The 27515-nt window shown below is 39.4% G+C and overlaps 1 protein-coding gene across 1 annotated transcript; it reads right to left on the bottom strand.

Moving 5' to 3' along the window:
- Nucleotides 1-562: 562 nt before the first annotated feature.
- On the bottom strand, nucleotides 563-27148 carry TMCO5A (transmembrane and coiled-coil domains 5A; the record flags this gene model as incomplete). The annotated part of the gene is made up of 12 exons (XM_079767768.1): nucleotides 27032-27148; nucleotides 26423-26467; nucleotides 16297-16446; nucleotides 15747-15870; nucleotides 15120-15170; nucleotides 14045-14116; nucleotides 9994-10050; nucleotides 9492-9551; nucleotides 8999-9063; nucleotides 7815-7872; nucleotides 5002-5042; nucleotides 563-761 (listed from the first exon to the last, which is right to left on the bottom strand). Exons 2-12 carry the CDS (start codon nucleotides 26455-26457, stop codon nucleotides 563-565), a joined length of 912 nt encoding a protein of 303 aa, XP_079623894.1. The 5' UTR covers nucleotides 26458-26467; nucleotides 27032-27148.
- Between the last annotated feature and the right edge of the window lie 367 nt (nucleotides 27149-27515).

Here is a 27515-nt window from a genome sequence, read left to right as displayed (position 1 = left end):
CCTTCCTACCTTCCCAAGGACATCTTGTCACTAAGAGGAGAATGCCCTTCAAAGAGAGAGGAGAGAGATGAAACCCAGTAACATTGCTTTGAGGCTTCTGGATCCAACCATGCCTGAAGCCCAGATTTTTAGTTCCATGAGGCAATAATTTTTTTATATAAATTCATAAATTAGCTTAAGTGAAGGTCACTTGCAACCAAGGAGTTCTAACATAAGTAGTGAGCAATCTTCTGCGTTGCAGGGATCCAGTTTCTTATATTGTTAAGATTCACCAGAAGAGTTGATAAACGCTAACTTTGCTTAGCATCCATGACATTATTCTAAAAATGGTCTAGTTTGTTTACTGTCTGGTACTGTTTAGCTTATCCATATAGCCACAGAAATCTATTGACAGAGCTCTTTACTGGGCAAGGTCAATCTTGGAAAGACAGTATGGGGAGGAAAGGTAATCAAGTAGGCAAACCTCACGGGAAAACGGAAGAAAACCGTTTCCCTCCTCAAGTTCTGCTGTCTCCTAGACTGACACCACTTGATTCTTTCGCTCAAGGATATTTCTTGGGGATCAGTGGGGTAGCATGTCCTCTGTCTCAAGCGTGAGAGATGGAAACAGGAAGCTTCTCAGCTTCCACAAGATGCCCCTGCTCAGTATCTTGGGCAGTACGTTGATAAGTACATCTGGATTTATAAAACTGATATGGAAAAACAAGTAGCCCAGAAGTCTGATGAAAAACAGGGTGGTGAAAAAGGAGTATCGAAAAATCCTGCAAAGAGAAAGCCAAGAAATGGTTAACTAGAGGTTAGAAAACCTGAAACAAAATAATAAGTCATAGGTAAATGCATGTCTAGCTTCTTCTTGGTAGTCAGATGTCTCCCACTCATTGTTGCTTTTATTCTCAACAATCCCTTATAAAGGCAGCTCCTACCCATAGCTACTCTCTCCTATCACTGTGTTTGACTTTCTTCAAGCATTTCTCACTGTCTGAAATTTTGTTCCTTTATTTTTTGTTTTATTTTTATTTTTGAAAATTGTTTTACAAAGTAGTGGTACCAAATTATACCTCACCAGCAAGATGTATGTTTCTGTGAATCTGCATCCTCCCCAACACTTAATATGATCAAATTTAAAAAAAAATTGGCCAATCAAATGGATGTAAAGTAATGCCTCAGCATAGTCTTGGTTTTTATTTTTCTGATGAACAATGATGCTGAACATCTGATCATAGGCTTATTGGTCTTATGTGCTTTCTCTTGCCTGTTTACCTAGTAGGTTGTTTGGGCTTTCTTATTAATTATAGGAGTCCTTTATATCTGATATAAATCCTTTTCCATTGTGTGTATTTTACTATCTTCCCTCTACTTTATAACTTTCACTTGCTCTAACGTATGAAAGAACAAAAAAAATATTAATTTTAATAAAGTCTAGTTTATCAGCCCTTTCTTTAATTAGAATCAATGCTTTTTGTGTCTTGTTTTTTTTTTTTTAAAAAAAATCATTCCCTACCTGAAGGCCTAAGAGATACTCTTTTATTAAGAGTTTATGATTAAAAAATATGTCCACAAATTCTTTGATATTTTTCCCTTCAAGAGATTCCCCTCCATGGGAATGTGGACTGGACTTAATGACTTGTTTCAAAAGAAGAGAATATTGTGGAAGTGACAGTGTGTGACTTCCCAGACTGCATGCTAAAGACAGTGCAGCTTCCTCTTTACGCTTAGGAGGAAGCCAGCAGTCATGCTGTGAGGACACACAATCAGCCCTGTGGAGAGGTCCACGAGATGAGGAACTAAGATCTCTTGCCAATAACCAATAAAATTTGCCAGATGTGTGTATAAATTACCTTAAACATTGACCCGCTAGTCCCAGCCAAGCCTTCTATGACTTTGGTCAACATCTTAACCGTAACCTCCTAAGAGGCTCTGAGCTAGAACCATCAGCTAGGTGGTTCACAAATTCCTGACCCATAGAAACTGTGAAATAACAAATGTTTGTTGTTTGAAGCCACTAAGTTTTGGAGTCATTTTTTTTTTTTACTTTTGAAAATCTTTATTTTATTTTATTTTATTTTATTTTATTTTATTTTTGCCCTCTTCCACCTCCATCCACCCTCACAATCACCACACTGTTGTCCATGTCCATGAGTTCTCTCTCTTTTTTTTTTTTTTTTTGCAGCCGTAGATAACTAATGCCCATTTTTTTGGTTTTGTTTTGTTTTTGACATTTCAGTCCTCAACACATCTGGACTTGCTTTTTGTATATACTGAACAGTAATAATCTGATCTTATTTTATAAATATGGATAACCATTTTCTCCTCACCATATTTATTGAACAATTCTTCCTTTCCCCTCTGACATACAATCACTGTCACATATCAATGTTCTATAAGTGCACTGTTTCAGAAATTTTTGTTTTATTTCATTGGTCAATTTTCTAAGCCCTGTGACAATACTACACAATCATAATTGCTGTAGCTTCATAGTAATTCCTGGAAGAGCATGTTCCCCACTCCTTGCTCTTCTTTAAAATTGCCAGGTTATTTTTAATCCTTACTCTCCCATATACAGTATTTTTTAGAACTTTATTCAAGTGCATGAAAAATCTTTTGGGGAGTTTGGAATTGAATTGACTCTATATTTTTTTAAATATATTTTATTGGTTTTTGTTTTTTTTTTACAGAGAGGAAGGGAGAGGGATAAAGAGTCAGAAACATCGATGGGAGAGAAACATCGATCAGCTGCCTCCTGCACACCTTCTACTGGGGATGTGCCCGCAACCACGGTATATGCCCTTGACCGAAATCGAACCCAGGACCCTTCAGTCCGCAGGCCGATGCTCTATCCACTGAGCCAAACAGGTTAGGGCTGAATTGACTCTGTTAATAATTTGGAGACAATTGATATCTTTATGATGTTAAGGCCTCCTATCCATAACTATGGTATTTCTCTTTCACTCATGTTACTTTTAATATTTCCTGATAAATTTTTATAAATTTCCCTATGGTATTCTTTATTTCTTCTTTAACTGGTGTATTATTTTGCACTTGTGGTTTTAAAATGATTTGCAGGAGGAAACATCCACCGTTTTTGTTTGTTTTTGTATTACCTTTATCTACCTGTGCTGGGCTTCCTCCTGCCCCAGGACAAATTCACTACCTACTTTCACCCACCAGTCAAAAACAGCCCTTTCCCACCAGCTTTTAAAGTTTTCCTATAGAGTTAATCTTGGTGACAGGATCCAGGATCCATTCTAGTACAGCATCTTGGTCAGAATTAGAATCAGAAGCCCTTTACAAGGCTCTTCCCACCACTCTCCCTGAAGCTGGATATAACATTCATGAGAAGGTTTTGCGATGACATCTCTGGGATGACATTTCCAGGGAAAATCCCAGGAATAACCTAGCTTTCTTATCTCTTGAGTCAGTGCTCCACAGGATGTCAGAGCAGAACAAAAGGAAAGACATTTGTAGTTTGATGTGATGAACTAGACTTGCAGGATGTTGTGAAGCTCTCTTCTGGATACCAACTCTCTGTTGAAAGTATTACATATGTCCCCTTTTTTCCCCCACCGACCCCCTCCAGCCCACCCTCACCCCCTGCCCCAGGCCCTCACCATCCCACTGACTATGTCCATGGGTTATGCATATAAGCATACAAGGTCTTTGGTTGATTACCTCCCACCTACCCACCCTCCCCTGCCTTCCCTCCGAGATTCCGCACTCTGTTCCATGCTTCCATGTCTCTGTATCCACTCTGTTCATCAGTTTATTTTTTAAATTAAATTCCACATATGAGTGAGATCATGTGATACTTGTCTTTCTCTGACTGACTTATTTCACTTAGCATGATACTCTCCAGGTCCCTTCATGCTGTCTCAAAGGATAAGATATTCTTCTTTTTTACTGTTGCATAGTATTCCATGGTATAAATATACCACAGCTTTTTTATCCACTCATCTACTGATGGGCACTTGGGCTGTTTCCAGATTTTGGCTATTGTAAATTGTGCAGGCAATTCCAGGCTGGGTACTGGTATTAAAGTATAGGTGAAGAAATTCTGCTAGTTGTTCAGAAAACTTTATATTTAGAGATATCAAAATAAGTAATGCATCACTTATCTGGTAGGAAAATTTCCAGACAATTGAAGCTAACCTTTAAGCATCAATAATTTCATGTTAACTATTTTGATGGAAATCTTTTTATATCCTATTTCAAACCACTTTAAATATATGTTTCTCTATGCCTTCTTAAACAGATTATATTGAACACAATTTGACCTTTTCTTGGAAATGCAAGGGCTTCATGAATACCAATTTTACTTTGCAATCACAGTGAGTCCCTCAGAACTAATAATATCCACTCAGTTGTTTGAATCTTGAGTTCTTATTTAGTTTAACACGTATTTTTGAGCAATTTTTATGTGCTGGATAGTGTTAGGTGCTATCTCTTTTCATAGTCATTTCTCTCTCTCTTTTATGTGCTGTTAGGCAGTAGTATACTTGCATTTAGAAGTTCTCTCCCCATTTTTTTCCATGTCAGAGGGGTAATGTACTGACATTGTAACAAGGTTTGAAGGAGGAATATTGTACAAAATAGCATGAAAACCCAATCATCATGCTTATGAACCACAAAATGATCTCCCCATTTTCAATCTACTGATGCTACTGGGGAACTAGATACATCAAGCTAATTCAAATTGTTAAAGGGAAAATGGAGTAAGATGAGATTTGCTGTATCTGTTTTAGGTGAATGATTCTTGTTTCTGATGGCCATTAGGCCATTATTTTCTAATAGTGGAAAGTTGGGATTAGTAATTGCCTTTGAACAAAGAAGTCATAACATTAGAACTGAGAAACATAGTCATCTATGATATTAATTTGTTGACTTAACTGTTTTTGTATGTGTGTGTGTATACAAGGTTCTCCTTGTCTAGACTTTGCTTTCTGCCAGGATGGCTAAGCATGACTTCCAGTTTTCCAGGAAGTGTACTCAAAGATATTTACTTACCTTTTACAGAACCATATTCCCTTATTTTGGAGAGAATTAACCTGGGAGAAGAAGGAACATTGATAAGCAATTTCTGGAAGCTACCATCACTGTAAAATAATATTCAGTGAACATTAGTTAATGTTACATAATATTTAGGTAATATCTTATATTTTAACTAGAGGCCCGATGCACGAAATTCGTGCACAGGGTTGTGTGTCCCTCAGCCCAGCCTGCACCCTCTCCAATATGGGATCCCTCGAGGGATATCTGACTGCCCATTTAGTAGGATCAGGCCTAAACAGGCAGTTGAACATCCCTCTCACAATCCAGGACTGCTAACTCCCAACTGCTCACCTGCCTGCCAGCCTGATCACCCCCTAACCACTCCCCTGCCAGCCTGATTGATGCCTAAATGCTCCTCTGCAAGCCTGTTTGCCCCTAACTTCCCTCCCCTGCAGGCCTGGTCCCCCCCAACTGCTCTCCCCTGCAGGCCTGGGTCCCCCCCAACTACCCTTCCCTGCAGGCCCGGTCACCCCCAACTTCCCTCCTCTGCTGGCCTGGTCACCCCTAACTGACCTCCCTTGCAGGCTTGATCGCCCCCAACTTCCCTCCCTTGCAGGCCTGGACCCTCCCAACTGCCCTCCCCTGCTGGCCATCTTGTGTTGGCCATCTTGTGTCCACATGGGGGCAGCCATCTTGTGTGTTGGAGTGATGGTCAATTTGCATATTACTCTTTTATTAGATAGGATATGCATAAATAGATAGATGGAATATTAAAAATGTTTTTATTGATTTTTAGAGAGAAAAGAAGAGGGGGAGAGAGAGAGAGAGAGAGAGAGAGAGAGAGAGAGAGGGAGAGAGAAACATTGATGTGAGAGAGAAACATTGATCAGTTGCTTCTCACATGCACTCCGACTGGGGAGTGAACCCACAACCTGGGCATATGCCCTGACTGAGAATAGAGCTGTCAATCTTTAGGTGCATGGGGCAATTCTCAACAAACTGAGCCACACTGGCTAGGGCAAAAAATGAAAATTTAAAAGATAAAAAAAATATGTAAAATTTATGCTTGCTTTTTACATACTGATAGGAATAAATGAAGGCATAGAAAGGTAAAGTATGTTGCCAAAGATCAGTGTTCCTAGAGACCAGGCATTCTGATTCTGGGCTCTTTCAGGTGCACCCTTACCTTCTCCTCAGCCAGTAATCCTTAAGAGAAGTTACAGGCTTTGAAAACCATACAAACTTATTCAAAGGGATAAGTTTTAAAGGTTATAAAAATGTAAGGGTGATGATAGATCCTGAATTTCTGTGGTATCTCTATTCTAAAATATTTTCTTAGTTATTTCATTTTAGTTTTAACTTTTAAAATAAAAATGTGTGCAGAAATTATAATCACTCAAAGTGGGGGAAGTGAGGCTCACAGAACTGGAATTAGAAACTTTCTGGGTTACAGATTTGGTTACAGCTGGAGTGAGATCAAGTGGCATGCTAGCTGGACAGTTGCACAGGCAGCCTCTCTATAAAGATTGCTCAACCATCATAGGTCAGAAAACCATTATGGGATTGATAATCTTGATAAAGATAACTGTTTTTCCTCTGACAGGTGGTCAGAGGGAACACTGATAGCCACTGGAAGTAGATGGTGGGACACATCAGGGAGCATGCCAAGCTTGGTTCAAGAGAGGTTAATTTCAGTTTTGTTTTCTGAGGGGTTATGCAAGCTTGGGGCCAGACTATCTTGTTCAAGACAAAGGGAACCATAGCCACTGTGAACATTGTCTAACATATCTAAACATCTGGATGACTCCAAGGACAATCAATGGTTAATTATTACTATTTTAAAGTATGTTTTTATTCATTTCAGAGAGAGGAAGGGAGAAGGAGAGAGAGAGAGAGAGTGAGATAGAAACATCAATGATGAGAGAGAATCATTGATTGGCTGCCTTCTGCACGTCCCCTACTGGGGATAGAGCCCACAACCCTGGGCATGTGCCCTGATGGGGAATCAAACTGTGACCTCCTGGTTCATAGGTCGACACTCAATCACACCCGCTCGGGCTCAATGGTTAATTATTGATACTTGTTTATAAGGAACAGATAAGTTCTCTTTTCTTAGATTATAAAGACCATATATCTCAACAACATAACATTTCTGGTGAATGCCAACCTTGTCTCTAAAGCCAATATAAATTACAAAAGCAAAGTCCAAACAGTTTATTTTTTTGTCCTATGTACTTGCTGCTACAAGATGTCACATGGGCCAAGAGGCCTGGTGCTTTATATCCAATTCTATTTCCTTCAGACCTTTGCATATATCCTGGTGACATCATGATGTTAAATATAAATAGACATAAAGAAGCAATGACTTCCTATGTTTTAACTCAGGCCAACTCTGATTAGACGGTGAGAGATGCCTGATGCTCTGTGTTGTGAAAGATTCAGGACCATGTTGGGCTCATCAGGAAAAGAGTATGTGGTTGTGGGAGATGGAAGGAATGAGTGGTTATGTGTCGTGTGCTGGACTCCTCTCCATAAAGCGTACCCTCAGTTATATGTTCCTTCTTGCTTCCATTCTTCATTCCCTTAAGTCTTAGGCTAGTTTCTTTCAGAACATGTCATTTGTGTGTCTACAAAAAGAATGAAGACAATTGTTCCTCAGCACCCTCTTTGCTTGTTTAGATTTGGAATGCCTTGGAATGATGTTTGGTACTATTCTTGGAAAATACACATGGGAAGACTGGTAGATGATTGGTGGCTTGTGGTATTTAGGAAACTCCTTTGAGAGGCAATGGCACTGAGAGAAGCTGAAGGGGCAGTGGAGTGCTTACCTTATTATTTTGGCTGTTATACCCTTTTCTTGACGAGCTCATGCTCAAGACTTTTGATCTTGGGGAAAAGAACCAAAATAGTGATTGAATAAAGTACACTCAAATATTCATATTATGGTTATTTAAAAACAATTTTAGATTCTTGTTTTTAAATAGCTGTCCACTATTGTAGCTACATGTAGATATTTACATTTAAATTAATTAAAAAAATCAGTTCCTCAGTGACAACTCAGTAGGTGACGAGGTTCTACCTTTGGATAGCACAGAAAGGTCTCATGGGCAGCCTTGTTCTAGGATCTTAGCTTAGAAGTCAAGCCATAGCTAACGCTTAAGAAGAAGTTGGGCAATCTTGAAGGTGTCCTTTAGAGGTGAGGATCTCCCAGTACTGGTACCCTTACCCCCAGGCCACAGTGAGTGAGTATTTGGGCTATTTAGAGGCCAAATGCAGTTTGGGTCTCCTTCTCTTGATTCCCAAGATTCCAAACTATTTAATAAATAGAAATACTTCTTGAATAAATTTAGATTTGACTTATAAGGAGGGTCAAGAAATGGAAGTGAGATTTTCAGTTTTGGTTTCTCACCATTTAGAGTCTTATTTATCATTTCTACTTTTTAAATTTTGTTTCCCCTCCATCACTATGTATCCCTCTTATATCCTCTTCCACCTCAACCCATCCCTGCCCCTCATTTCTAATTTTTAATGTTCATAGTTTAATATAGTTTGAGTTTTATACTATGGTAGATTTAATGTTTGTCTAGGGATTAGTTTCATTTTTATCCAATATGGTTTTGTTTTCATATATTTGGAGGAAATGAGGATGGTATTAAGTTTTAAGGCATTTTCTGTAATATATAAGAAATGTCCTACTTATCAAGGTGACTGACCAATAAGCCTTTCTAAAACATATGTTTTGACCTTAATATAAACTTGAATAATTGATAATATGATACACTTATAAAGGGAGATGTGTTTCTCAAGTCTTTTAAGAAGAATGGGAGGAGGACCTGCACTTTAATGTTGGTGTGGTTTAATGGAGGTCCACCAGATCACTGGCAGGGAAAGCTGTGATGTTGGGGCACCCTCAATTCCAACTAAGAACTGGTCAGAGAAATGTTTGCTCTGACCCAGGCTGAGATGGAGTTACCACTAAAACCAGGATGTTCCTTTGTTTGCCAAAGCTCACACTTCTCTCTCAAGGAAACGAGTCTCTAATTCTTCTTCTATTTTCCTCAAAGTTTCCTGGTACTTCTTCAAAGGGAAAGAAAAGAAACCACAGTTACTAATGAGAAGCTTTATGCTTTTTCTAATCATAATAAGCATGTATTATTACATTGTAACATGAATGTTTGGTATTCCTATTGCCCCTTTGTCTGCTTTCCCCACCCCCACCCCACCACTATTGATCTCTCACTACAATTCACCATTGGGCAGGACCCTGGGGTAATAGGGATTATAAATAGGCAAAGTGCTCATTATTAATTTAAGAGCAGACAGGTTGGGCGACCATGGCAGCAATAGAATTATATTAGTGGTGGTGATTCGAGGGCCCTGAAGTCTTTTGTAATACCACCTTGAAGAGTTAAAATTGTTCGAGATAGTATTCTTTGAAAAGCCTGGTTACATTTCATCCTGTGCCTTAACAAACCCTTTGCTAGCCCTTTACTTAGGAGCTATACCTTTATGCAGAGGGCCTGGTCTTCACAGAGCTGGACCACAAATGCAAAGTCTTCCATTACCTGAGAAGCCAAAATTCAGTTTTAAAGTTCTCTCAGTAAATTGCTATAAGAACAAGAGTATGCTTGTTTCATTCTACATCAGGACCCCAAATGTGAATTGTTCTAAGTATGTTTTCGCTGTATGTATGTACTCATTTCATTTTTTTTAGGATAAACAAGCGGTATTTTCCAATCCCAACGGGAAATATTTGGGAACAGTTGGAGAAGAATATATACTAATTTGTTGAATTTATGGATTATGGAATGTACCCTGTAACAATGTCAGAAAGAAGTAAACCTAGGGGACTGTATTAATGTTTCTTCCTCTCCTCCATGGCCCCCTCATGGTCTGGATCTGGAATCCTATTCGAACTCAGTCATTTGAGGAATGCATTAGATGGTCTGACCAAGGATCAGGTTTCCCTTCCTTTGGGAAAAGTAACGTTGAAATTCCTGCCGTTACCTTGGTCAGCTTCTTCTCTTGGTCAGCACAGGAAGCTTCCAGCTGCTGTAACTTAGCCTGTAGAAAGGAAAGGAGATTGGTAACACAGCAAAGTGAAAACCAGAGGGGACCCCATTCTGAAATGCTCTCTCGAAGGTGGCTGGAGTACATCAGGCCAGATTGCAGATGTCTTTTTGATGGAGGAGCCAAACCATCCAGCATCCTTTGCAGCTGCCTGGGGACCTGCTTTTCTAAACTTTTGACCTCTTCTATCCATCAGTGCTGCCTTCATCCCTAAACTTCAATTCTCAACTTCCTTTTTAGCCTTTTCTCTTAGGGAAAACATCAATCTTGAAAAAGTTCACTATTTCTTTTCCTTTTATAAATTGCTCACTCTCTCCTCACTCTCTGCATCCCTTCATCCCTCTTTTCCTTCCTTAAATATTTGTTGAAAGCCAATTCTCTACTGGCCACTATGCTGGAGTGACAGGAGGGGGCAGGGGGAGCACTGAAGATACAGGGGTGATAGGATTGATCGGCTTTCTGCCTCTCGGAGCTGACATTCTAGTTGGGGGACATAACAAATAAGTCGACATGATAATGATAAGTGCTATGAAGGAAATGAAAACAGAGTAATGTGGTGAGAGTGAGTGATGGTGTAAGAGCTATTATAGGTGGTTGGCTGAGGCCTCTCTGATGAGATGCTATTTGAGCCGATGTCTAAGTGATAAATATTAGATAAATGGATATCTGGAAGAAATATGTTCCATGCAGAAGTTACAGCAAGGGCCAAGACTGTGAAGTAGCACAATTTGGTGTGTATGGAAAGTTATGTGTCTGGAACATAAGAGAGACTGGTAAGAAGAAAATGAGGTAAGGAATGTTAGACACGGATGAGATTCTGTGGGGTTTTATAATTTCTAACATTAGTTTGATTCTTTATTCTAATTGCAGTGAGAAGCCAGGAAAGATCTCGAAGTAGTAAAGACACAATCTGATTTGTGTTTTTAAAGAGGACTTTTCTATGCATGGAACATTGCTTAGGGGTAAGAGTAGAAGCAGGAAGACTAGGTAGGAGGCTAGTGTGAGAGGTTATGGTGCCTTGCAAAAGGGTAGTAGTAGTAGACAGAGAGAAATGGGTGCAGTTGGGGTTTATTCTGTAGCTAGAGCAGTCATGACTGCATATCCCTCCTTTTATTTTCAACCCTATTGTTCTCCCTTTCATCTAGGTACCATTATTTCACATCTGTGCTCTTCCAACAGTTCCTTTCCCTTCTAACCAATTACATCCAGGGCCAGACAACCAAATGTGCTCAGGACTCTATTTTCAAGACAGTGATGTGAGTCACAAGGAGTTGAAGCAAGCATCCTCTTAAACTGCTGAACTGATCACCCACATGCAAGAGGACCAGAAGCAAAAGAAATGCTGTATGTTTCATAGAATTAGAGATATCACCTGATGATTCTAAGACACAGGTGGGCAAAAGGGAATGATTCAAGTGGTTAATAATCCTCTAGAACTCTTTAGCACTGGGCTGGTCATTGCCAGGAAAAATTAGCCATTGTTCTGACAATGCCTGGAACTCTCTATCTATTGTCTATCAGCTCAGCTCACCTGACATAGCCAACACAGCCGGACTTAAAGTGTCACCACTAGATTCTGGCTGGGTGACTGTCAGAAAAACTTGTTCTGGAGAGAAGAAGGAAGAAAAACTCCTGACTGCTGTAGTTATATGGCAAAGGAAGTCAAGGGGCTTCATAATCCTTTCTAGTCTGAGCTCTCATTTCTTCCCAATGTACACTATACCTGCAGGCCCCAGATTTCTTTCTTTCCAGATAAATTTCCTGGATAAGCATGGCCAAGCAAGTTTACTTGGTAGATTTGGACTTCCTGTATTTTTTTCAGTCATCAACACTAATTGGCCAGTGGAAGATAGGGGAGTAATTCACTGTTCTTTCATTTTCTGTTTTTATTTTTAGTGTGTTCATATCTTTGGAGATTTCATACATATGGTACAGTGTGGGCTTAAGTGTGGTTTTAAGAAACTAAAGTTAGAGAAGGCAAGGACAAAGACTAATTCTATAGAAAGTATTTAGAAGTTTATCTGCTCTCTGAAGAAAATAAATAAGTCTTTAATTAATCTTGTATCTTTGATCAGATGGTTGTGGTTGTGCCCAGATACTTAGCTTTGGAACAAAATCAGAGAAATGCCAAGCACTGTGTGATGAGCTTAGTAGGTAGAGGTCACTATATACATCATATGGACAATGGGGATACTTTTGCCATGCTCAGAAAATAACAAAGTCTTATCACTCCAAGTAAATAAAGCAAACTCTGAGATATGGATGGAAGGGTGGATTTTTCTTTCCTTTTTATTGTTGTCAGTATTATAGATAGTTCCCATTTTCTCCTTTCTTGCCCCCCTCCTCCCACCCCTGCCCCACCCCAGGTCTTCCCCATACTATGGTCTGTGTCCATGGGTTATGCATATATGTGTATATATATGATCTTTGGTTAATCACTTCCTGGCCCCTCCATCCCCTTCCCCATGGAGATCTGTTAAATGTGTTCCATGCATCCATGCCTCTGGACCTATTTTGTTTGTCAGTTTATTTTGTTCATTAGATTCCACATATAAGTGAGATCATGTGATATTTGTCTTTTTCTAACTGGCTTATTTTGCTTAGCATAATAGTCTCCAGGTCCATCTATGCTGTCGCAAAGGGCAAGAGCTCCTTCTTTTTTAGAGCTGCATAATATTCCATTGTAGGTTACAAAATATTTATTTATTTATTTATTTTTTAAAATTTCTTTATTGATTAAGGTGTCACATATTTGTCCTCATCCCCCCATTCCCATTCCACACCCCTCCCCACGGATGCCCCCACCCCCCTGTTGTCCTTAACCATTGGTTAGGCTCGTATGCATGCACACAAGTCCTTTGGTTGATCTCTCCCCCCTACCCCGAACCCTCCCCTATCCTCCCTCTGAGGCCCGACAGTCCGATCGATGCCTCCTTGTTTCTGGATCTGTTCTTGTTCATCAGTCTATGTTGTTCATCATTTCCCCTAGATGAGTGAGATTATGTGTTACTAGAAATATACTTATAAGAACCGAATGTGAGACGAGCAATAATAGTTATGCTGACAGGCAAATGAATCAGTCTGTAGTGAGTTTCTTTCTGGACCAATAGATCTTTTGAGACCCAATTTCAATGTCCACCAGTTCCTTATGTGTACATGTCAGCACTGACTTTTCAGTTCTGGATGGTGGACAAATGGTGGTAATGCAGGTCCGACTCCCTCTGGTTTGGTCTCGCCCGGACCCAGGGGTGCGGCCTCACCCGACTCAGGGGCGCGTGGCCTCACCCGGACCCAGGGGCGCATGGCCTCAGCCGGACCCGGGATCCAGCCTCACCCGGACCCAGGGGCGCGTGGCCTCACCTGAACCCAGGGGCGCGCAGCCTCACCCGGTCGGTTACAAAATATTTAAGTGAACAATTGAACAAATTCTTTCTGGATTGGAATTATTGGCAAGGTGTGTGAACTGTCTAATGCATAGTAGATTTACAAATCCTAGTTCTTCCTCTGAATTCATACATATATTTCAGTCAGACTTTTAAATAATTACCTTAAAATTATGTGACTTTTAAAAGTTTTAGCCCTCCAAAAAAGGGAAAAAAATATTTTATCCACACAAATATTTATATACACAACCTCATTCAATCTTCAAATCGAGGCTGGCAGTAACTGATTAAATTGCCCAACTTCATACATCAACCACACTAAATGCTGGGGCCAGGATTTAAACTACAGACTTCAACTACCTCCAATGTTATATATGTATTTGTGCTCTGCTTTTCCTGATGGAAGTGAGAACAAAATACGTGGCTTCAGAGTGAAAATTCTTACTAACGGCAGAGTAGAATTCAGCATTCAGTGGCTCTGTCTTAAGCTTGACAGGGACTAAAACTGCAAACAATTCATTCCAACCTTGACAATTGTTTCCACTTGAAGGCTTATTTCCTGGTCACATACCCCAAACCCATTTAAAATAGTTGTTTTTGTTTACCTGTGACTCTTCTGGGGTTCCCTCGAGATTGCCTTTTTCAGACCTGGTTGCTTTAGGTGATTTTCTTGTAAGCTATGGTTTAAAAAAAAAAAGGGCATTTTAAAGAAACAAAAATACATCAAATTAAAAGTTATAGAAGACAAAGGCATTTTCTGATGTATGGGGGCTAGTAACTTGGTCTTGATAAAAACTACCAAGAGCCCTAGCTGGTTTGCTCAGTGGTTAGAGCACCGGCCCACAGCCTGAAGGGTCGTGGGTTTGATTCTGGTCAAGGACATGTACTTCAGTTATGGCTCAATCCTGGCCCAGGTCAGGGAGTATATGGGAGGCAACAATCAATATGTCTCTCTCGTGTCGATGTTTCTCTCTCTCTCTCTCTGTTTCTCCCCCACCCTTCCACTCTCTCTAAAAATCAATGGAAAAAATGTCCTCAGGTGAGGTTTAACAAAACGATAACAACAAACAAACAAACAAACTACCAGGAGATGGTCCCTTGGTGGATACACAGGAACATCTTAATTCTACTTTCATCTTCTCACTAGTCTTAGCCACCAAAGCTAGAGTCCACTCAAAACAGGACTACTCCCCTGAACCCAATTTTGGGTCACTCAGGGTTGCAGGCATGGGTCATAAAGTGGGGTAATCATAGGAAATCCACTGTACTCTGAGTAGAAGTTGGGGTAGAGGGAATGCCTGGATAAGGGAAAGGGAATTCTTGGAATTTGTTTTTTAAAAGTCTCTGATGAAAGTAAAATTAACTTCACCACAAAGGCTCCAGTCAATTACTTCAACCCAGTGTCTGTTGGAATCCCTTTTCTTGTGATAGAATGAAGAACCCATGGGATCACTGAATACCTTGGATATCCCACCCGCTGCTCTGACCTGGTGCTTCCAGGGAGAATCAATGGCATTTAAGTCATGAAGCTCAGCCTCAAGAGAGTGGAGCAGGAGTAGTACCCACCCCCAGCTCAGGCCTCCCTGACATCTGGGTTCCTCTATAATGATTTCCCTCCTTGCTTCTTTGATGACTGGGAATGATGTGGGGACCCTGGGGAAACACAGCACTCCATCCTACCTTTCTTTGAAGTTCTTCTATACTGTGGACCAGAGTCTCATTCTTCCTTTCCTGTTGAAAGCGGTAGAGTGTAAGTGTGCATCTGTACACCACCATCCTTCTTTATTCGGTGGATTGTTCTCCATTTCACCCCAGTGATGTTTTCCTGCAGTAACTCTACCTTGCTTCATAAAGCACCTGTGGTTTGATCTCAATATATACACACCAACTTTCCAGAGACAGAGATACCCACATGTAGGGCCTACCAATATTAAACGTTATCAAAGAAACTCTGCCTTCCACACATCCCTTTCTATGCATGAACCCATTCTGCCATGGCTTTTTATTTTATTTTAATTAAATACGTTTAGTTCTTCTTTTTCAAATTTATTATTGACACTATTACAGATGCCTCGGTTCCCCTTCCCCCTTCCCCAACTTCACCCAACCCTCATCCTCCTTCTTCTGGCCATCACCACACTTGTCTATGTCCATGGGCTCTGCATCTACTATGTTCTTTGTCCACCATGACTTTTCAGTTGACTCTTCTTTGAATAAAAAAAGGGAGGGCTAGCCTTTCTGACAATTGACGAGGGACAGGATGAGGAATAAAACTTATCCAATGGCGCTCCCCAGCTTCTAGCTTACAAGTCTATCTGTTTCTTCTTCCAGCTCCTGCAAGGCTCTTTCCCTTTCCAGTGCGGTGCAGTTTTCTTTCTCCCACTCCTCATCTTCTGCCGAATCTCTGGTCTGAGTGATCTCACTTTCCAGCCTGAATGGCACAAGCACAAACTGTGAGAAGCGGACAGTTTCAGAACTGATAAAACACAGATATCAGTTTTAAGGGTACTTCAATGACAACAAATACAAATCTCAAGTTTAGAACCCTTCTTTCCTGGATCCTTAGAATCAGATTCACTTGAAAGGTAGGAGAAGTAAGACTCCCCTGCTTTCCAACTCACACACACAATGTTCTTCCTACTCAGGTAAGTGTCACCTAGTCTCTTAGAAATCTGCTAGAAACTTACCATATTTCAGGGCATAAGCCAAAGAGAAATGCCAAAGAATGAAGAAGGAAGTTTTTGCTATACAAGATAGAGGTCTCTAGAGCAAGCTGGAAAATTCACTTATGTCTCTTCTTCACCCTTCTCCCCTCTTTTTAGATTGGGAGTTTCACATATGAAACCCTAACACTCACCTCTGAATCTCATCTTCTTTCTCGTGGATTTTGAGGAGAAGTTCCTGATTTGCTTCGTCTATTCTCTGCATATCCTTTTCAAGGTCCATGTTCAAACTGTTAATGTTCCTCTTTGACTGGGCCAGTCTTAAGATTTCCAGTTTCTTTGACCTATAGGCTCAGCCCCCCAAATGAACAAGGGCCAGTTATCTTAAGATCAACAAACTTTGGGCTAAAGGGGATATCTAATAGACCCATAATTTATTAATATCACTCTTTCTGGGAGCAAGCCTTTTATTTCTCATTCTTAAGAAATTATATTTCTTAATCATGCTCTACAAACTCAGTCAGCAATGGAGCTCTTTCCTCAAGCTTTTTCGTCCAGAGTGTTCCACTCTGATTCCAGGAGAAGCTTTGCTTCCCTAAATCTCCTAGGGTATTGAAGAGAATGGTTTCTCGTACACATTTTTCACAAACATCTGCTCATACAATACACTTTTATTGAGTACTTTTCAGGCAGCTGGCACATCACTATGGTTGGGCCGAGCTTTGTGCAGAGCCACAAGAGGTTTCCACCAGCAGGAAGGGCTTTAGTCTTCCCCTCCCTCCCATCTCAAATTTTCTCCATTGCCTACTAGAAAGCTTGAGAACTATCATGGGAAATCACGCCATTGAGCACATAAATATGACTAAAGCATTCACTTTTAAGAATGCAAACATTGGAGAGAAACCAAGATGGCAGCATAGGTAAGCACCTAAACTGCTGCCTCGCACAACAATTTCAAAACTACAGCTAAAAGACAGAATGGACATCATCCAGAAGCACAAGAAAGCTGGCTGAGTGGAAATTCTACAACTAGAAGGAAAGAGAAAAGCTCACGGAGATTCAGAGGAGCTGCAAAGGACTGAGGTACAGAGACACGCACGCAGAGAAGACGGACTGCTGAGGTTGCTGCTGGCTTTCCCTAGCAGGAGGGAATTGGAAGCTCCCAACTGCACTGAACCCCAGTTCTGACTGCACTGAACCCCAGTTCCGGGTGAGCCCCTGGGGACCCACGCTGTTATGGGGGGAATCTGGACTGTCAGGCGGAAACTCAGGGGAGCCGTGAAAGGCAGAGGTCTGGAGGCATGTGCACAAGGGCAGGGCTGACAGGAAGCCAAGACTGTCTGCTCAACCCTGAGACTCTGCCCCATCCAAGTTGAGCACAGAGGCTTTTGCAATTTTGCAAGTCTGGTCCCATAAGGCTGTCTCCAGCACAGAAGTTCTCCTGGTGTAGACACAGCTGATCCTCACAGCCAATTGGCCTGGAGGTCAATTCCTCCCAGTGATACCAACAACAATCAAGACTTAACTACAACAAGGCTGTACACACAGTCCACAAAGGGGTGCACCCAAGAATGTCCACCTCAGGTAACTGGGGAGGCCGACCCACTGGGCCATATAGGACACCTAGCACACAAAGCTACCCTACCAACTCAGGGAAGCAGCGAAAATGCAGAGACAAAGAAACAGATCACAAATGAAAGAAATGGAGGAAAACAAATGACTGGATATAGAGTTCAAAACCACGGTTATAAGGTTTTTCAAGAATTTCCTAGAAAAGGCCGATAAATTTAGTGAGACCCTCTAGGATATGAAAAAGGACCAACTAGAAATTAACCTTTTGCACTCGGATGTTGAGTGACTCGACACGGTTAGCATTAGAATAAAGGAATTGAGAAAAAAGCAAGCGAGTGCAAAGGGTTAAACATACACTGACTGAAATAAAAAATATTATACAGAGACCCAACAGCAGACTAGAGGAACGCAAGAATCAAGTCAAAGATTTGAAATACAAAGAAGCAGAAAACACTCAACTGGAAAAGCAAAAAGCAAATAGCAAAAAGAATCCAAAAATTTGAAAGATAGTGTAAGAAGCTTCTGGGACAACTTCAAGCGTACCAACATCAGAATTATGGGGGTGCCAGAAGAAGAGAGAGAGCAAGATACTGAAAACCTATTTGAAAAAATAATGACTGAAAACTTCCCCCACCTGGTGAAAGAAATAGACTTACAAGTCCAGGAAGTGCACAGAACCCCAAACAAAAGGAATCCAAAGAGGACCACACCAAGACACATCATAATTAAAATGCCAAGAGCAAAAGACAAAGAGAGAATATTAAAAGCAGCAAGAGAAAAACAGTTAATTACTTACAAGGGAGCACCCATACGATTGTCAGCTGATTTCTCAACAGAAACTATGCAGGCCAGAAGGGAGTGGCAAGAAATATTCAAAGTGATGAATAGCAAGAACCTACAACCAAGATTACTCTACCCAGCAAAGTTATCATTCAGAATGGAAGGTCAGATAAAGAGCTTCACAGATAAGAAAAAGCTAAAGGAGTTCATCACCACCAAACCAGTATTATATGAAATGCTGAAAGGCATTCTTTAGGAAGAGGGAGAAGAAAAAAAATAAAGATAAAAATTATGAACAACAAATACATATCAACAAGTGAACCTAAAAATCAAGTGAATTAAAAATCTGATGAACAGAATAAACTGGTGAATATAATAGAATCAGGGGCATAGAAAGGGAGTGGGCTGGTAATTCTCAGGGGGAAAAGGGTATGAGGGGTGCAGGAAGAGACTGGACAAAAATCGTACACCTATGGATGAGGACAGTGGGGGGGAGGTAAGGGTAGAGGGTGGGGTGGGTACCAGGTGGAGGGGAGCTATGAGGGGGGGAAAAGAGAAACAATTGTAATAATCTGAACAATAAAGATTTATTAAATTTAAAAAAAATAATGCAAACATTGGTGACATCAGAGGAATGGCATTGTGAGAGGTTCCCCTATTCTCTCCCCTTAAAGTTACAACAATTTAAACAGTTATAATTCAACAAAGGATTCCCTGCTCAACACACAAACATGTCTGAGAGACAGGCACACTGAAACTTCTGAAGGTGGGTGAGTGGGAGTGAGCTAGGGAGGAGGGAAGGGAGAAGCGTGGGACAGTGCCACTGACTGACAGCCTGCAGCTCTCTGTGGGCCTTGGGAGAGGGGAAGAACCAGGCTGCTGCCTGCACTCCCTGAGCTTAGAGAAGCAAGGTGATACTGTGAGCTCTGCCAGAGTGATTGGTGCACGCTGTGGCTACCCCCATGACCCAGGTGGAGACAGAGCACAGAGGTCACTGTAATTGTCTGGCAGCTGCCATTGCCAGGCAGAAAAACAAAGCCAAGGAGCCTGGCCACTTCCCTTCATCCACCCAGAGTTCGCTCCCCGTCACCCTCTCAGAGCTTGCAGCAGGCCCCAGAAGAGGCTGTAGTGGTGAGTGCTGGGCTACAGAGCACATTGTATTCGACTCTGAGAACTGGAACAATGGAGGTATTTTTCCCCCTGAGTGGTGGGCACATGCTGCTGCTGATCCCTGTGACAGGGGGTAAAGATACAGAAGTGATATCTGGCAGTCACCATTACTGGGGGGGAAGACAAAGCTGCAAAGGTGTCAGGTGGTCTCTCCCAGCTCATCTCACTCCCACTCATTGTGGCTACACTGTTGGCCGAGGCTGGTTGCAGGGTACAGCTTGGCACATTCCCCCATGCGGGTGGTGCCCTGAGACCAATGAGTCCTGATCACAAAGGAGATGCCCACCTCACTAGGGAATAAAGGGCATTTTTCACTACCCTCAGAGATCACAGAAAAAAAGATAAAACTGCTATAGGAAATCCCAGAAGCCAGAGCAGTGCAAGAGAAACTAAAAAACCTTCAGTGCTTCAGTGCCCCTAAATGGAAAACAAAAGAAAGACTTCTCCTTATCAATCTACTAGAGAATGCCACTCTTAATTATATAATTCCCTCACATGCCTAGACAGTGAAGGAATCCATCAAATACCTAAAATAACCAAAGTAATGAGGTAGCTCAGAAAGAAAACAAAAAAATCTCCAGAAAATAAATGTAAAGACAGAAATATGTGATTTCAATGACAAAGACTTCAAGATTTCAGTTCTGAAAAAAACTCAATGAGACACAAGAAAACACAGAAAGTTTAATGAATTCAGAAATAAAATAAATGAACAAAATGAATACTTTACCAGAGAGATTGAAACTTTAAAAAAGAACCAAATAGAAATTCTGGAGATGAAGAACTCAGTAAAAGACATGAATGATTAGTATGCTGAGGAAACAGAGATGACTAGATGGAGGAAAGAATTAGTGATATTGAAGATAGAAATCTAGAAATGATGCAGATGAAAAAAGAGATTTGAGAGTAAAAAACAAACAAAAAAACAAAAGATGAAAAAAACTACAAGAACTATCTGACTTCATCAGAAAGAGTAATAGGCTTACCAGAAGGAAAGAGAGGGACAAGGCAATAGAGAGCCTATTCAAATATTTGATGAAAACTTTGCAAACCCATGGAGAGAGCTAGATCCTTGAATCCAGGAAGCAAACAGAACACTTAATTATCTCAATCCATAAAGGCCTTCTCCAAGGCACATTATATTAAAATTGTCAAAAATTAATGACAAAGAATTCTCAAGCAGGCAAGGGAAAAGAAGACAGTAACATGTTTTAAGGAAAGCCCATTCGATTTATCAGCATAAACCCTACAAGCTAGGAGAGAGTAAAATCAAATATTTAGACTATTGAAAGAGAAAATCTACCAGCCAAGAATAATATATCCAGCAATGTTATCCTTTATACATGGAAAAAAAAAAGGCTATTCCAGACATACAGAAGCTGAGAGAATTTATCACCACAAAATGAAGTGGGTTAATTACATCTGAAACAAAACTATGAGTGGGTTAATTACATCTGAAACAAAACTGTCTAGTAATCAGCAGACAGAAGCAGTCTGATTACTAGACAGACAGAAGCAGTATATTGTAACCCTTTCTCAGAAATTGGTATTATACATTTAAAAACAAATTTTACAGGAAGTAAAAACATTAAAAATGGAGAGAAGGCAAAGACAATATTACTGTAATTTGGAAATGGACTCACAGCAAAAATAGAGATAATTTGTGACAATAAAAACATAAAAGGGGAGGAGGTAAAGGTCTGAATTTGCAAAGGGGAATGGAGTTAAAATACATTCAGAAGAAAAAGGACTTTCTTTTGCATATACCCAATGGTAACCATATACAAAAAAAAAAAAAAAATCTAAAACTGAGACACATTAGTTAAAAAAAAAGAGAAAACAGAGAAAAAAAATCATAGAATACCACCAAACTAAAACAACAGACAGACACACAAGGGAAAAGAAACGATGGAGACACAGAATTATCAGAAAACAAAAGATAAAGTGGTTATAGGAAATCCTCATACATCAATAATCACCCTAAATATGAATGGGCTGAATTTAGCAATAAAAAGGCAGAGGAACAGATTAGATAAAAAAGCAAAACCCAATCATATGTTATCTTTAGGAGACACATTTTAACTGTAAGGACAGATATTGACTCAAAGTGAAAGGGTGGAAAATGATTTTTTGAGCAAATGAGCAGAGAAAAGTGGATGCAGCCATACTTACATCTGACAATATAGATTTTAAGAAGTAACAAGAGACAACGGTGGACATTTTATAATGATAAAGGGAACAATACTTCAAAAAAACAAACAAACAAACAAACATATACTTTTCAACATACATACACCCAACCAGGGAGCACCAAAATATATAAAGCAACTACTAACAGAATTAAAGGGAAAAACTGACAAAAACACAGTTATAGTAGGGCATCTAAATACACCATTGACAGCTATGGATATATCATCCTAACAAGAAGTCAATAAGGAAATATTGGCTTTCAATGACACATTAGACCAAATGGACATAATAAACATTTACAGAGCCTTTCATCCCAGAACAACAGTTATACATTCTTTTCCAGTGCACATGGAACATTCTCAAGGACAGACCATATTTTGAGATGCAAAACTAGCCTCAACAAATTTAAGAAGATTGAAATTATACCAAGTATGTTCTTGTAGTTTTTTCATCTTTTGTTTGTTGTTTGTTTGTTTTTTACTTTCAAATCCCTTGTTTCATCTGCATCATTTCTAGATTTCTGTCTTCAATGTCACTAATTCTTTCCTCCTTCTAGTCAACTCTTTTTCCTCAGCTTGCTAATCATTCATGTCTTTTACTGAGTTCTTCATCTCCAGAATTTCTATTTGGTTCTTTTTTAAAGTTTCAATCTCTCTGGTAAAGTATTCATTTTGTTCATTTATTTTATATCTGAATCCATTAAACTTTCTGTGTTTTCTTGTGTCTCCAAGTATGTTCACAATGTTCTGAATCTGGGAATCAACTGCACAAAGCAAGGGGGGGGGGGGATACCACAAATATGCAGAGATTAACCACATGCTACTAAAAAACAACTGGGTCAAAGAAGAAATAAAAGGAGAGATAAAAAGATCCATAGAGACAAATGAGAATGAATATGACATATCAAACTATTGAGATGCAGCAAAAGCAGTAATAAGAGGGAAGTTTATATCATTATAGGCTATCAAGAAACAAAAAAAAATCCTAAATAAACAACCTAATATTACATCTTAAAGAACTAGAAAAAGAAGAAATGCAGCCCAAATTTAGCCAAAGGGAAAAAAAAAAAAGCAGAATTAAATAAAACAGAGAATAAAAAGACAATACAAAAAATTAAGGCAACAAAGAGTTGGTTCTTGGAAAAAATTAATAAAATTGACAAACCTTTGCCTGGACTCACTAAAGAATATAGAGACAAGACTCAATCAAAACCAGAAATGAAAGAAAAGTAACCACAGACATCACAGATATACAAAGGTTCATACACAAATACTGTGAAAGCCTATATGCCACCAAACAATAACCTAGAAGATCGAGCAAGTTCTTAGAAATATATAACCTTCCTAGACTGAATCAGGAAGACCTGGAAAATCTAAACAGAATGATGATCAGCAGTGAGGAAATTGAAGCAACCATCAAAAACCTCTCAAAAAGTAAAAGTCCAGGGCCAGATGGCTTCACTCATGAATTCTACTAAACATTCAAAGGAGATTTAATACCTATCCTTCTCAAACTCTTTCAAAACATTGAAGGAGAGGCAATACTTCTTAACACATTTTATGAGGCCAACATTTCCCTGATACCAAAATCTGGAGAGAATAACACACCAAAAAGAAAGCTACAGATGCAAAACTCTGAAACAAAATACTAGCAAATTGGATACAACAATACATTAAAAAGATAGTACATCATGATCAAATGGGATTCATTACAGGAGCTCAAGGATAGTACAACATATGCAAATCGATCAATATGATACACCTCATTAACACAATAAAGGATAAAAATCATATGATCTTATCAATAGATGCAGAAAATTAATTTGACAAGATATAATATTCAATTATGATTCAAACACTCAATAATAAAATGAGTGTATAAGGAAAATATCTCAATGTAATAAAGGTCATATATGACAAACTGTCAGCTAATGTCATACTCAAGATGAAAAAGTGAAAACTTTTTCTCTAAGATCAGGAACTCTCACCACTGCTATTTAACATAGTACTGGAAATCGTAGCTGGAGCAATCAAGCAAGAGAAAGAAATAAAAGTTATCCAAATTGGTAATGAAGAAGTAAAAATGTTACTTTTTGCAGATGGCATGATACTTTATATAGAAAACCTTAAAGACTCCAGCTAAAAACTATTAGAAACAATAAACAAATAAAATAAATTTGCAGTATACATAATCAATCTACTAACAATAAAATTTCAGGGTAACAAAAAAATAATTCCCTTTGCAATTGCAACAAAAAGAGTAAAATACCTAGGAATAAACTTAACAAAGGATGTGAAGGACATATACACTGAAAACTATAAGACATTATTAAAAGAAATTGAAGAAGACACAAAGAAACAGTAAGATATTTTGTGTTCACGGATTGGAAGAATTAACATAGTTAAAGTGGCCATATTACCCAAAGCAATATACAGATTTAATGCAATCCCCATTAAAATCCCAATGGCATTTTAAAAATAAATAGAATAGCCGGCTGGTGTAGGTGAGTGGTTGAGCATTGACCTATGTATGAATCAGGGGGTCACAGTTCAATTCCAGGTCTGGGCACATTTCCCAGTAGGGGGCATTCAGGAATAGCTGATCAGTGATTCTCTCTCATCATTGGTGTTTCTATCTCTCTCCCTCTCCCTTCCTCTCTGAAATTAATAGAAATATATTTTAAAAAATAGAACAAAAAATCATTAGATTTGCATGGACCCACAAAAGACCTTGGATAGCTAAAGCAACCAGGAGTAAAAAAGAACAAAGCCAGAGGTATCACACTCCCTGACATCAAATTATACTACAAAGTGACAATAATCAAAACAGCATGGTATTGGCAGAAAAACAGACACACAGACCAATGGAACAGAATTGAGATTCCAGAAACAAATGCACAGATATATGGGCAAATAATCTTCAACAAAATAGCCAAAAGCATACAATGGAGAAAAGAAAGCCTCTTTAATGAATTGTCCTGGGAAAATTGGAAAGCCACATGCAAAAGAATAAAACTAGATTGCTATCTGTGACCATACACAAAAATTAGCCCAAAATGGATCAAAGACCTAAATACAATCCTGAAACAATAAATTACATAAGAGAAAACATACGTACTAAACTTATGGGTCTTGATCTTAGAGAAGACTTTATGAATTTGACTTCAAAGGCAAGGGGAACAAGAGCAAAAATAAATAAATGGGACTATATCAAGCTAAAAGCTTCTGCAAAGCAAAATAAACTTTCAACAAAATAAAAAGGTAACCAACCAAATAGGAAAAGATATTTGCAAACAACACCTCCAAGAAGAGTTTAATATCCCAAATATATAAAGAACTCATACAAGTCAACAACAAAACACAATTCAATTAAAAAATGGTAAGAGGACCTGAACAGACACTTCTCCTGAGAAGACATACAAATGTCCAACAAATATATGAAAGAAAAGATGCTCAACATCACTAGCTATTAGGGAAATGCAAATATAAACTACAATGAGATATCATCAATAAGACAAGTAACAGTAAGTAGAGATATTGTGGAGGAAAAGGAACCCTCATTCACTGTTGGTGGGAATGTAAATTGGTACAGCCACTATGAAAAACAGTATGGAGGTGCCTCAAAAATTAATAATAGAGTTACTATATGACCCAGCAATCCCTGTTCTCAGTACCTACCCAAAACATTTGTAAAGATAGATATATCCCTATGTTCATTGCAGCATTATTCACAGTAGCCAAGACATGGAAACAACAGAAGTGCTCTTCCATAGATGATTGGATAACGAAGACGTGGTACAAATATACAATGGAATACTTTTCAGCCACAGGAAAAAGCTGAAATATTGTCATGTGCAACAACATGGATGGATCTTGAGAATATCATGCTAAGTGAAATAAATCAGACGAAAAAAGTTAAGAACCCTATGATATCACTCATATGTTGGATATAAAACTGAAAACAACAAATAAACAAACAAGACAAACAAACAAATAAAAACTCATAGCCACAGATAACAGTTGGTTGTTACCAGAGGGAAAGGAGGGTGGGGAGGAGGTAGTAAAGGGTAAAGGAGGTCAAATATATGGTGACAAAAGGAGATTTAACTTTGGGTGGTAAACACGCAATGCAATATACAGGTGATGCATTATAGAATTGTACACTGAAACCTATTTATTTACCAATGTCACCCCAATAAATTTAATAAAAAATGCAAACATCTTTTTTGAAGTAAATTTGCAAAAATGAATGGTAACACTGGAGTAGTCTAGAAAGGGTGCTTGGCACATGTGAAGCTCTCAATAAACTTTTCCTTGGTTTGTCCTTGAAATTATTAACCAGAATTAAGGTAATGTGACAAAAGGACTTTTGAGTAGGAATGGGATGATTTTGGAAAAGAAAGTCCTACCCTGGAAAGCTGGCTTGGATAGGAAATTTGCAAATGTTCTCATTTCAGGTAGGCATAAAGTCCTTGGGGTGGAGTGCAGTGGGAGACGGATAGATAAGAGCAGAAGGAGAAAGGGAGATTAGAAAACGAGGGAAAGCACCAATAGCAGACCTGCTTCCTACCTTGGTCCTTGGATGTGGCTTTGCATAATCATGATTACTTACTCATAATCTAGCTGATTTTCCTTGTGTTCTTCCATTGTTGATTCCCTAAAATACCAGCAGAGAGGTTTCTAATGAATTGGCGAAATGGGTCTATGTATGAAACACAGAGTAACTAGCTAAGAGTCCAAACTATAGGAACAAAATTAAATTAACTAGTTTTCTCCCTTCAATCCTCACATTTTGGCCATGACAAAGCCTAGCCTGTTGATTCTTCTGCCCGTATCTGATTATGCCTTAGTAAGGATACAGTGAGGAGATAGGGATAATGCTGGCAAGTTAAATATATGTCCCGCTAGTAGGTATATTCAGAGATGGATCACCAACCCAAAACATTTGGAAGTTTTTACACAGACGTAAGAATAAAGATTATCCATTATTCTTACCTCCCTTTTTGCTCTAGGTCTTGCTGCTTTCTTTAAGGCCTCAATGAGAATGGTGTGCATAACCACCCTAAAAAGTAATCTCTCTGCTCTCTTGCCTGGCCTCTGCAGGAATCTCTCTATATTAAGACCTTTGATATTAAGTTGGCTAAGAAAAACCAAGCCAAAGTTTTTGGCTCATTCTGCCCCTTAGTTTCCTCTTTTACTTCATTTCTTCAACAAGCTCTACCTCCCCTCTGATGTATATGATCGTTCTGATTCTGCCCTAGTCAATTTTCTTCTGAAGAGTCTAATCTGTTCCCACTGGAACTATCCAGTAGAATCTCAGAACCTCCCAAGTGGTCATGGCTCTGCTGTTGACATTAGGTGGGTGGGGCAGCATGTCACAATGGGGAGGATGACAATGGGTTCTCATGATTGGTGTAGAGTTCAGATGGGCGCACGTGTTTCATGGCCGAGTCGTCCCTCTGGTAGCAGTTGATTTAATGGGCCTGATTTCTGGGGCGCATGAAGGGGTAGCCCCTTTCTTTGATTCCTCTGGCAGGTAGGGCTCCCTCCCAAGTGTGACTAATATGAGAACTCAGAGTCCTAAGACCAGCAGTCTGATCCCATCATGTAGCTAACTAACCATTCATTCATTATTCATTCATTCATCAAACACTGAAACATTGAGAGAGCACCTGTATGTGCCAGGCAGGCACTGTTCTAAGCAG

Source organism: Cnephaeus nilssonii (assembly GCF_951640355.1).
Source record: "Cnephaeus nilssonii genome assembly, chromosome: 4".
Lineage (NCBI taxonomy): Eukaryota > Metazoa > Chordata > Mammalia > Chiroptera > Vespertilionidae > Cnephaeus > Cnephaeus nilssonii.
The sequence above is the reverse complement of the archived record's forward strand: the minus strand, read 5'-3'. Positions and strand labels throughout refer to the sequence as shown.